Source organism: Papaver somniferum, chromosome 10 (genome assembly GCF_003573695.1).
Source record: "Papaver somniferum cultivar HN1 chromosome 10, ASM357369v1, whole genome shotgun sequence".
Lineage (NCBI taxonomy): Eukaryota > Viridiplantae > Streptophyta > Magnoliopsida > Ranunculales > Papaveraceae > Papaver > Papaver somniferum.
In genome coordinates this window covers 87,564,026-87,577,149 of record NC_039367.1, presented here as the reverse complement: position 1 = coordinate 87,577,149, position 13,124 = coordinate 87,564,026, and the positions used below count along the sequence as shown (strand labels likewise).

Sequence of the window (13,124 nt, the reverse complement as noted above, 5' to 3'; positions counted from 1 at the left end):
CCACATGAGCATACTCTATATTTGAAAGATGATACTCTTGGAAATCATAATATATTATGTTTATATGTAGATGATATTATATTTACTGGAAATAGTTCTGAGATGATCAAGGAATTCAGGGAGGATATGGTGAAGGAGTTTGGGATGACAAAACTTGGTTTGATGTCATATTTTCTTGGTATTGAAGTACAACAAACTGAAAGAAGAATTTTTATTAATCAACAAAGGTATGCAAAAGGAATTTTGAAGTGTTTCAAGATGGATAATTGTAATCCAATTTTAACACCAATAGAAGAAAGATTGAAGTTGACTAAAGTTGGAACATCAGAGCTAGTAAATCCAACAGATTTTAAATGTCTTGTTGGATATCTCAGATATTTGACTGCTACAAGACCTGATATCATGTATGCAGTTGGTTTCGTTAGCAGATTTATGGAGTCACCAAGACAATCTCATTTACATGCTGCAAAACGTATTCTAAGATATGTCAAAGGAACAACTAGTTTGGGAATATTTTATACTGTTTCAGAAGATCCAAAGTTGGTTGGTTTCACTGATAGTGATTGGGCTGAAGATACAGAAGGAAGAGGAAGTACATCAGGTTATGGATTTTAGTTGGGAAATGGATTTTTCTCTTGGAAACAAGTTGTTGCATTATGTACAACATAAGCTGAATATATAGATGCTAGCAATTGTGCTACACAAGCTGTATGGTTAAGAATGATGTTGAAGTCATTTTTTCAAGAACAAACAACACCAACAACAATAGTTTGTGATAACAAGTTTATAACTTCACCAACTAAGAATCCTGTGCTTCATGGGAGAAGTAAACACATTGATATTAAGTATCATTACATCATAGAGCTTGTCAGTAACAAGGAGATAGCTGTGGAGTTTGTTGAAAGTGAAGAGCAAGTGGCTGATATTTTCACCAGGTCTTTGAAGTCTAACACTTTTGTTTACTTGCGTGGAAAATTGGGAATGATTATCAAAGAGTATCTTGGTTTAAGGGAGGATGTTGAAGAATAAACCAAGATACTATGAAGAATGACAGAATGAATCAACAAGCGTTGTTGATACAATAGTATGGATCAACTATGAGAGTTCACAGAATGTGGTTGGATCAACTGGTACATTTGATACGTTGTGAATGGATCAACAAGTATTGTTTATCCAGTGGTACAATATTTAGAAGTTTACTTGGGTTACAAGTATTACGAGTTTTAAGAGTTTGTTTACGTGAGAATTGTCTAGAAGTTTGTTAGAGTTTGATTATGTTAGGAAAGCCTTTTTCCTTGAGAGTCAAGTTTGTTAATCATATAAATAGGTTGTTGAGCCATGAGTCGAAACACATCAATTAAGAGAAATATTTTCTGAGTTAGTTTGTGTGTGTTTTTCATTAAGTCTTTTTACAAGTATTACGAGTTTTAAGAGTTTGTTTACGTGAGATTTGTCTAGAAGTTTCTTTGTTAGAGTTTGATTATGTTAGGAAAGTCTTTTTACTTGAGAGTCAAGTTTGTTAATCATATAAATAGGCTGTTGAGCCATGAGTCGAAACACATCAATTAAGAGAAATATTTTCTGAGTTAATTTGTGTGTGTTTTTCATTAAGTCTTTGATATCAGATTTTCTACACTTTTTGTATATTTCTGGAATTTTTTGCTTTGATTGGGGTTGTTTTCCCCTTATTTTAGTGTATTCGCTTGTGCACTATTTGTGTGCTTCCTACTACAATTTTTGTCGATCGATCAAAATAATAAACAAAAAAAAACATTTGATGAGAGATCTTTGAAAGTTATGATACATTAGTGATGGATATTGGAGAGTTTTTAAGTAATAGAATTATGCAAATGACTCGATAAACTTCCTACCAAAGTAGGCAATAAAACACAGCACCAGAAGAGTAAAGAGAGGGCCTAAAAATCTGACTAAGTTAAAGAACACTAAGCTTACAACCAGAAAAGAAATCCAATTGGCCATCGTTGCTATCGCTCCACATAAACCTCTAATTTCTGTGGCGTATACTTTTGAGTTAACAGTCCATGGGAAGGTATCTAACTCTGATGACACAAAGAAAATATGGACACAAAGCATATCAGCTGCAAATAACCAGTATAATGATCGGGGGCAAGGAAATCTTCCTTCACGATCTTCGGGAAACTCCTAGCAGTCGAAAAGATCAAATGAAGTAAGGTAACCATTATTCATCATTACATAAACAATGTATAAGTAACAAATTTTCCGATTATTTACTTACCGCACGAAACCAAGGTAGAGGTTCGGTAAATTTTCTCACGCAAGCCAAACAATCCCATGAAACTGCACCTGGTGGTATATCCTGCGTTTAGTCAAACCACCAAACACTAAGGCAGTTAACATCAAAGTTGCCAAGGGTAAGTGTTAGTGGATGGGTATTTGGAGTACCTGTTCCTGAGATAAACGGTGACTCCATGAAGATGGTAGGTTTCCTGAATCAGCAAAAGGTTTCCAATTGTAATACGAGCTTCCATTATTGCTCCGGTTTATGGTTGCGGATGTACTCGTATTAATAGCAGGTGCCGCCATGAATATAAAAATCAACACACAAGCCGCAAATTGCAAGACACCAAGTGCACTGTTAAATCCTTTTTTCCTACAACGTGCACTGAAACATACGCTGGAAATGGCAGCAATAATATTGATGTGACCATATATGTTTAAGAGCGTGTACTTTTTGCATGTAATGTGGTCATGGATGGGAATTACGGAACTTCCATTAACCCCCCACATTCGAATTACAAAAGGAATGCAACACATTAATGCGTTAATACCAACAGATTGTTGGATAACTTGTAGACTAACGCCGTACGCAAGTTGTTTACGAACTACACCACTACTCCATGCTTTCATGAATGGGGACCTATGATGCTGCCCTTTCTCATTCAGGGACTCATTTTCATCCTTACGATGACACAATTTCAAGGCATTAATCTCCTTCACGACATCCTTTTCATCATAGTAAATTATTCTCAAAGCTTCGGCAATATCATCTCTTTTCCTGTCCTGTTAAAAATGACAAAACTCGTAAGCAGGTAAGCCATTGTATTATTTTCTGGTTAACATCAAAATCACATGACATAAAATAATTCCTTATCACTCACCATTACGTAGAGCCAAGCGGGCGATTCAGGAAGCGATGGTAGTACCAACGTAAACTGTAGTATAGCTGGAATGCATGCTACTATCATGATATTAGTTCTTGCTGGTTCATGAAGATTAGTATGATACCCCAAATAGAATGACAGAAGTTTGCCGATTGCAGAAAATAGACTACAATTCGTGCAAATCAGAGTATCTCGTAGTTTGGGAATGGATATTTCTGATAAATAAAGTGGTGAAGTCCCGGAGATCAATCCAACACCAAAACTTAAGATTATCTTCCGGTAACAAAATGTTGCCACATCATGAGTATTCCACCAAAGATGATTAAAGCATCTGCGATTAGAATTGATCTTTTTCGACCCAAGGAATCATTTGCCCAACCAGCAAATGAGACACCAAATACGCCACCGAAGAAACCCGTGTTTAAAATAGCTTCTTGTATGAGAGAATGAAAATCATCTTGGATATAAAGGAGACCAATGATGATTCCTGAGTAATATCCATAAATGAATCCTCCTAAGCTGATACATAAACCGCTGTACAACGTAACAGCGGTGTCCCAAAATTTTGCCATGATTCTTCTTCTTTTATTCCAAAGAAACAAAATTTTCCATGATTCTTCTCTTCCACGTTTTTGCATCTTAGACTGAGCACCAGATAGGTGATTGTGATAGGAGGTTTTGGAGATAAGTTTGTCGATATTGTTACTGACTAAATCAACTAGTAATCAGTAACTAACCAACATGCAAACATCGATCCACAAATCTCTCAATTTCATTAAGTAACCATGCGACCCACTATATGCGATCCACAAATCTCTCAATTTCTGTTTCTGCCCCCATATCATATCAACCTCTTTTGACTTTGCACGTTCTTTTCTTTTTTTTCTTAAATTGTTTATTTTCGAAGAGAAAATTTATTCTAAGAGGCACAAAAAAGTACAGATAGTAAGGCACTCTACCATTGAAGAAACTGGAGTACCAAAAATGAAAGCGGCTGGCAAAAAGCTACACATAAATCTCAGCCTCCCAATTGTGAACCAAATCATCAAATTACAAGCCTTGAAAGATCGACTTGATAGGAAGCCCCTATCGGAACAAAAAGGACTTTACAGCTATAATATTTTTTCGTTCCATAACGCCCACCAAATCGCGATTGTTCCGTATGAAGTCGTCCATTGCATTTGGGAATTTGTCCTTCCAAGACTTAACACAACCTCCCATTGTCTCACTCATTGCTAAACCAACTCTGCGTTATCCAAGAAAGTACGATCACACCTCAGATGAGAACTTACAGTGAAGTGATACATGATGGATTGGTCCGCTGTCAGCTCTACACAAAACACATTCCTGAGATATCACTCTAACATCTCTTTGACACCACAAATATATCTAGTTTTCAAGTTTCTTAGAGTTGAGACTCGATCCACCAACCTCAATTCTGAGTGCAGGGATCCTGGTAAACTGGGCTTTCCCCTATTGGTTAAGGAGACTGGATCGTCACCAAGGACATTCACCACCCGGCAGATTGCCCGTATTTTCATTGGAACAACACACCACCACCTGGCAAATAAGTATGCATAAAAAAAAAAACCTGGTAATATGCCTGTAAATAAACAGATATGAGAACTTAACTTTCTAAACAATACATGAAGAAAATATTCATGTGGGGCGGTTTATTTCGAAATCTAATGTTAGTCCATAAAGATTTTAGAAGAGTTTCTTAATGTTTCTTTTCAGCTGTTAGAGACTTATTTTTTAAGTCACTCAAATTCTTCCAAACTACATGCATCAATTAAGATTTCATAAGAGTCACTCAAACACTTTTGTTATTTGAATAAGAATTGAATTGATTTGTTGTTTTTAAAGATCTGATGAGGCTTTTTTCTTTTTTTTTTGGAAATTAGGCATGTTAGAAATCTCTCCTCACGAGGTGATATTTTGAGAGACTTGAAAATTTTGGAAATATTTGATATCGATAGTGGAACCAATTTTATTTTTCTCTTTTTCCATTTGAACTGATGACCAAAGACACGTAGTGGCTCCTAGATGAGGCTATTTTTGCACCTTCTAGAACCACATAGCATGTTTATACCGTTCCTTTTGAATTCCAATTTTATATTTGTTAGATTAGTTATGCAACCAAACTCAGAGGCATCAACAAGAAGATGCTAACCGTTGTCGGGATATCATAACTAATAAAATGGGGGAGGAGTGGAATAAAGATAATGAAAATTTAGGCATAGGACAACAATGAGCATTATTCTGATAAATGAACACATATTTTACAAGGTATTCATGGTACTTTTTTCTATTAACATTCCAACGTGCATAATAAAAAAATCAATAGATTTTTTGAATTAGATATTATATATATTTATGTCTCTACAAATAACATAAACTATATATATATTGTCTCTACAAGTTATAAAGAATCTCTAGAAAACTCTCTTATAATCACTAAAAATCTCTTGATTTTCCGAAAATCTCCAGGAGTCATTCAATAAAAAAATCTATGAAAATATGATTTGACCACCTCCTGTCACTATTATGCAAATCTGTCTTGTTGCTCATTTGTAATCTGCTTTTATTTATTTGATTTTCATTTTTTATAACTCACTTGGTAACTAGTCAGTCTCAGAGAGGTGCCCTTGGTATCAAAAGATCATACCTCAAACTATTTTTTAACTTTTTCGAATTAATTAATTTTGAAAACCAAGCTTAAGTGACTAAAATCCTAGCAAGAACCCAGAATTTTAGTCGCTTTAGGAGTCAAGCAACGAAACTTTCAACTACACGTAAGTTGGCTTGCTATAAATTTATGGCCATTAAATTTAAGCCACTAACGGATATGTTTGCTCGCTCGATCTGTTTTGCAAGTAATTCATAACGACCGAAAATGTGCTTGTATAGCTATTTACTTTGAGGCACCGTTTAGTAACAACTCAAAAACAAATGGGTTGGTTAAACCTCTCTCAGCAATTAACTTCTACCCACCACCTGTTCAACAGAAAGTTGGTTTATGAAGTAGGCATTTGCAATCTTAGTATTAATGCAGCAGTCTCAATAAAATTTCTACGATGGAACATCAAAACTCTTTCAAATTAATGCTTTGATTCACATGATCAAATGTTTGGACACGCAAATGGGAAAAAAATGAACATGAATCGACTAAATTAATGTTTCTTTTTACAAATCCAACAACCCAGATATCTCAAGTCAGAATCTGAAAATTAACACTCAGATAGTCATATTCAACAATTTTGAAAGTAAAACCTAAGTTCTGCCTTATCCTTGCCCTTCTCAATTGCCGGCAATTATATCAAGCCTGGGAATGCGAAGTTATGCAGAATAACTAAATCAATAACTGCCTTATCCTTGCCTTCTCCACCGCTGGCAATTATATATCAATTGCAATCCCTATAATCAACCTTGAGAATGCCTGAAGTTTGCAGAATAACACTAGAGCAGCAGTCAGATAACAATTCGCACAATGAAGACTGAAATAGCGTGGTGAGTTACTCCTTTCCATTGGACACTTCACCAAGCCATGTCAACTGGTTGGTAATACAAGCAACGTCATGGGTAACAAAAGAATATATGTTCAAAACTGAATGGCACCAAGGAGGCCACTTGTATGGTCTCATCTCTTGTACCTTGCACAATCTAGAAAGTTAATTTTCAGTTTCCACACACTACCAATGAAGCGAAGACCTATCTATTCGACATTATTATGACCAATAACCAACAACTATTCATTTTACATTTTGAAAACCCAAGTACTTTTGTGACTTGAGGAATCATAAAGAGGACAATTCTGATGAAGCACTGCTGTATGTTCTAAGGAATCAAGAGAAAATATGAAATCCTATTAGAAAGTCCAGGCATCTCCCAACAGTTGAAGTTAGAGAGCAGTAGGATTGGGTTAATGAGAATCCTTGCATTGCTACCACCAGAAACATGTTTTTGACCTTATTCCGTCAAAGCCATATCCAAAACCTGAAAATCGCAACATTTTAGATATATATGGAAATTAATGAAAACCTTGTTTTGTGAAGTGTGTTATCCATTAGTGAATGAATTTGAGGTTTGAACTTATCCAATCGCGCCACACTGGCATCATTCTCACTGCCAAGTGAGAATCCGCAACCATATCGTGGAAAATTTATCCAACCGTGCCACACTGGCATCATTGTCACTGCCAAGTGACATATGTGGAACTTTCATATCATCCTTGAGCATTGAATCCCTGCATATAAAGAACAAATAAGGGTCAACACCTAGATACCAGAAGACACTGCACTTGACTATTGTATGCATATAACTCAAGTAGTAGTTTAGATGTTATAGATCTTAGAATGTTGGTTTTTTTCAGTGTAATGTATTGAGGTAATATGTTATCCTATAGATCTGACTAGGTTATTGTTCTTCCCTCATCTCCACTTCCCCTTCTCCTGCTACCACCAACACCAATTTTTCTTTAAACTTTGAACCCACTCTCTCTTTAATTTTGTTGTTATTGAACTTTTGTTATCAAATCAAATTAATCTCTATCAAGAAATTATGATTCGTTTCTATTTAGATAGGTTACTAAGATCTATCTTTGTTTTCCGCTAAAAAGTTAAATTTGTGTGATGATGATTCGAGGAGTTTGGATTTTTACTTAATCGAAGATTGTTTTTCCCCCCTTTTTCAGTTAGGATTTGTTTTAAAATGTTTAGATTTTTACTGATTTCAACTCTAATGATTGTTGAAGAGTTGAGATTTCTGGGTATTTAACTGATTTTGTGTGTTTCTTTAATTTTTCTCATCTTGATTTTTTGTTGTATGTTGAACCATTAATTGAGTCTTCAAAAAAATAAATAAATAATAACTTAGCAGTGGGTTTTATTTTTGCACCTGATGTGAGTTTCCTTATGCTTTTGATTCATATTTTTCATTTTTGTTTCATTTTTTGGGTTTCTTTTTTTTTTAATGTTCTGTAATTTGTATTTCTGACTCGGGTGGTTTTCTTTGTTGTTTTTGATGATTTTCAGAAATCGGTTTAGTCCACCTTACTCAAAAAAATTTTCCCAGGTTTTGTTGTCTGCGGTGATTGTAGCAGTAATGGCGTTCACCGATTTGTTATAATGAGTATATCATATTTACTTCATATACAAGATCCAAAAAGGAACCAAATTTCTGGCTTTATTGCGTGGTTCCTTGATGTTGTTATGGTTGTCTTAGGATTATCTGGTTTGTTCAATGGGCCTCACTCTTTTTTTTAAATGAACAAATCAGGTCTAGGTTTGCTCCCCTCGGCTAAGCCTTGAGGGCACCTTTAAAAAAGGTACATAATATCAGATTTATTCATTGGTTTCTTGATTAATTCTTATCCTGTTTTTGCTTAAGATTGATTTCTTTGAATTTGCTTGTTTGTATATATGCAGGACCAAAGTCTGTCTCTCTTTTTTGGAAGAAGGAAAATGGAGCTAAAAGAACCGATTGAATGATACTAGGTTGCAGAATCTATCAATTGCAGAATCTATCAGTGTTTTAATGCTTGTCCAGTGAGATTCGAAGAACTCTATTGATCTCTCAAAGTTGAAGTAGGTGTATCAATGGTGTTCCTCAGCATTAGGTTTTAAACTGAAGTGTGATGAGATTATTTTTTATTTTTTCAAAGAAAATGAGATTGAATTATTTAATTTTTGTAATATGTGATTGTAATTTTCCTGAATAACATTAGATGTTGAAATTGAATTTAGTGATAATAAATTAAATTAATTTTGCATTTAATTTGGTTTATATTTGCTTTATTAGGTAAAATTGGCCGGAAGCCATTTAACGAACCGGAACATTCCCTGTTGACGGGTTTCAGACAAGTTCAAAGTTTGTACTGACTAAAATCTCAAACATCAAAAACCTTTGAGCAACTGATTATTGGTTAGTTAAGTCGCTTTAAATTTTGTCAACTTAAAATATTACTCGTTAGGATGATTGAAATAAATTTAGAGCAATGATATTGGTCAGTCGCTCACGTAGTTGAAGCATATTTAGAGCGACTTAATTATGGATAATTAGAATAAACCTGAAGAAGTGATATTAATTAGCGGCTAATGGTAGTTGAAGCATATTTAGAGCGACTCACTCTAGGATAATTAGAATAAACTTAAAGCAATCATATTTGAACTATCGCTGATGATAGTTGAAATATACTGAGAGCGAGTGCCTAGCTTCTCTAGGTTTATACAAATCCCACTTCTTGCAACTCGAGAGCGAGTGCCACTTTTAATAGCTATAAGGATTAGAGCAACTCGAAACGGGCTTTTGCAGCTAAAAATGCCCGGTCGCTTAATCCATATTTTCTCGTAGTAATTACCTTTTACTTCAAAAGGGTGTAGTAAACTAAAATAAAAATAATGCTAGACTAATCTGGATAAAACCCGTCTGAGAATTAATCACGTGATAACTAGGATAGTTGTTGTACCATTAGGATCGCAAAAGTGTAAAATGGACCGGCACTTGTATCTTTCAAGATAGTTGTGTAAGATATTTTTCATATCATGGAAAATATCTCATTGGGCCCATGTGATAACTCTGGGCTAATCTAGATGTTGTTAAATTTATTGGGTTTAATTAAGGAGTTATTTCCTAAATATGTTTTTCCTTGATGGACGATCGAGATCTAAAGTCCAATACTAAAATCCTAGGAACTTGGTCCTTTTTCTACCTATAAAAGAGAAACAATATTCATCATTATTATGTCTAAGAAATTACCGCTCATTACAGCTAAGGTCAAGAGAGAGAAACCATGACCTTCACAAGGTATTATCCCTGCTCCAAAGATGATCGACGTACGGTGGATTAACACTATCAGTTAGGGTATTATCCCTGCTCCAAAAATGATCGACGTATGGTGGATTAACACTATCAGGTATCTGTTATAAATATTCTTGCATATAATTATTGTGTGATTATCATGAAGTTCAACGATCCTAAATAACGTATCTATAAAACTAAATCTTATAGTTGGTATGAGAGCATGTGTTTAGAACTAATGATTTTCCTTTATCTGTGTGCAATGACTTTTTTACTTGCGAGCATTTTCATTCTTGTGAAATCACGAACTCCAATTTTTCACATGACAGTGATGCATCTTGTTCGCATACATATACATTTGATTATTGTGTATTTCACTGCCATGATCACTTGTAAAAATGATTAAGAAATTCCAAGTTTTACAACCCAAAACCACCTCGAGATTTGGAATCAGTAAAAGCGGGTAGTTTCATGTTTTCTTCCGCCACCATGGTTGCTTGACGCAACATGTAAACTGATGAGAAAATAAAATTAGGTTAATTTGTTTTTTGGGCGTGTGAGCTAATGGATTAATTTAGAACCATAATATTGGGTATACCAAAATCTTCCAAGGCATACTGAATGAAGAAAAAAAGTTGTGAAATAGCAAAATCAGATAACCCCTTAATCCAAAAAAATTTTAATGGCAAATCTGCCCTTTACGTATTAGTGTTAATAATCTTGATTAGTGATTAAATATTTTGTTTAGTGATTAAATTAATTTTCAGAATTATAAGAGTTGTTTAGATGAAAAATTTGAGGAAAAAAAATCAAAGTTTTGGTTTGGTTAAGAAGGAGAGAAAGAGAAGGAGAAAGTGGGAAAATTCTAATTCTTGATTCAATGGAGGATGAGGAGGGTCATATATCATCTAAAAAACCTAGGAAAATGCATATCAACTACACCAATGATTCCCAAATGGCTGATTTCTTAGATTATGAGAATGATTTTACACCCACTCAAACTCAAGCTCAAACTCAAACACAAACTCAAGATGATGATTTTTATGAGCCAAATCCTGATGATGAAGACATTGATGAGGAACCCAATGCTTCTAATACACAGGTACACTTATATACTATACTTAATCTCACTTTTATAGCTCTCAATTATCAAAAGTTAGGTTTTTTGAATCATGGTTCGGCGAAACAGGTTGAGGTTCGGCTCACATCTATGAGCCGAATCTACCAATTGATGAACGGTTCGGCTTACTGAATCTGTTTACTGCATGCGCCGAACCTATAATTTCCAATTCCAACCCTTTTGCTAGACACTAGTTCGGCTTATATGAAAGTTTCATAGTAAGCCGAACAACATTCTGAATATACCGGAATAGAATCATTACTAATTCGGCTTACATATCCAAAATTGTATATGCCGAACATAATTTTTTAATTTCTGGGTTGAAACCTCTTATGTTTAAGGTTCGGCACATAATATGACTATAGTCTGAGCCGAACATGAATTTGTAAATTTTTGGGTTAAAATATTGTTCGTGGTTCGGCACATATTGAGGATATCGTATAAGCTGAAACCTCTTATGTTCAAGGTTCGGCACTTAATATGATTATCGTCTGAGCCGAACATGAATTTGTTAATTTTTGGGTTAAAATATTGTTCGTGGTTCGGCACATATTGAGGATATCGTATAAGCCGAACCTGTAAATGTTTATAGTTCGGCACATAATGTGATTATCGAATGCGCCGAACCTTGTTATTATATTCCTTTTATAGTGTTTAACCTTGTGATATTCTTTGTAGATCGTGCTTGGACCCATGGAAAATCAACCTGATCCAGTAGACATAATTCATGAGGATACCAAGGATCACTTCCAAAATGATTTGGTATGTAAGAACCTTTTGTATACCTTAATGTTGTCGGAATATTCCAAAGTTTTTCTTACAAATTACTTGTTTTGGAATGAACGTAGATATGGAAAACTAAACCAGAAGTTCTGGATTGGCTTGAGGAACACGCGATGAAGATAAATTGTGTACTAGTTAAAGGAAAACAAATCCGATGGGATCGGTTTGAAATGATTTGTGAGCGTAGTCACACACCTTTTCCTTGCCCACCCGGAATGCGCCCAATTGGCTTTATGCTTCCCACAAGTTATTATATTGGATTGCACGTACAAGACTAATAAATATGGAGAATACCAAGGTCCATATTAAACTCATTAAAATCAATTAGATCTTATCTTCAACTTCAAGAGAATGAAAAGACAAACACAACGCAAAAAGAATGAGTTCATTCCGACACCGGACGAAAAAGTTATGGACAAAACAAGATCGAAAAACTTGAGTGTGCAAAGAGAAGGTTCGGCTGATAACTCAACAACACGAGCTAGCCGAACCTAGAGCCTGCAAATCAATATTTTCGAAGTGTTTACAGAGAGAGGTTCGGCTTGAATGTGATCTAATCGAGTCAGCCGAACCTGACAACCACCTGGGGTAAATTTCACTTCTCAGGTTCAGCCGGGAAGGTTTGCAAGGTATTAGACGAACCTGGCACTGTTCTGGGACGTATTCAATACACATTTTGGGGTTCGGCTAGAAATTGACATTTACGGTTTAGCCGAACTGTTCATAGACACTTTCAGGGAGAAATTTCAAGAACAGTTCGGCTCAAAACTCAACTCAATTATCAGCCGAACCCTCTACTGTAACCGCCAAAAACCCTAAGTTTTTAGCAATTTAACCCATTCAATCCATGAAAAACAACAAATAAAAGACTGGGTTCGTAAGGAATACCTTATTATCCTCATTTTAGTATTTGGAGCTTCAAATGGTTTAATTTCCGATTCAATTTCCGGTTCAATTATAGTTTTTACACCTTCATCTTCAATTGGTTCTTCTTCTTTAATTCATGGATTGGAAGAGGATTTAGAACACCTGACGTTTGCTTTTTTCTTTGTCGATCCATTATATAGTTCAATTTAACCGATGATCGAATTTTCACGAATCGATAATTAATTACAGTGATGAAAAAAAATCTGAGAGAAAAGGAAGGAGGTTTAGCTAGAGGAAGAAGAAGAGATGTTTAGGATAGTTTATTTTTTGATTTTAAGTTCAAGGGTATATAGGTAATTGAACTACCCAATAGACACCCCTTATAAGATCACCTAGGATGGGAAAACTATTTT

General features: G+C 34.9%; 2 protein-coding genes across 2 annotated transcripts; one reads left to right on the top strand and one right to left on the bottom strand.

The window, feature by feature from the left end:
- The first annotated feature begins 258 nt into the window (after positions 1–258).
- LOC113315882 (uncharacterized mitochondrial protein AtMg00810-like) lies at positions 259–615 on the top strand. Its single transcript, XM_026564125.1, has one exon. The coding sequence runs from the start codon at positions 259–261 to the stop codon at positions 613–615; it is 357 nt and encodes a 118-aa protein (XP_026419910.1).
- Positions 616–1,816: 1,201 nt separating this feature from the next.
- LOC113316936 (probable inositol transporter 2) lies at positions 1,817–3,686 on the bottom strand. The gene is made up of 4 exons (XM_026565098.1): positions 3,141–3,686; positions 2,425–3,042; positions 2,258–2,338; positions 1,817–2,163 (listed from the first exon to the last, which is right to left on the bottom strand). Exons 1-4 carry the CDS (start codon positions 3,225–3,227, stop codon positions 1,843–1,845), a joined length of 1,107 nt encoding a protein of 368 aa, XP_026420883.1. The 5' UTR covers positions 3,228–3,686; the 3' UTR covers positions 1,817–1,842.
- Between the last annotated feature and the right edge of the window lie 9,438 nt (positions 3,687–13,124).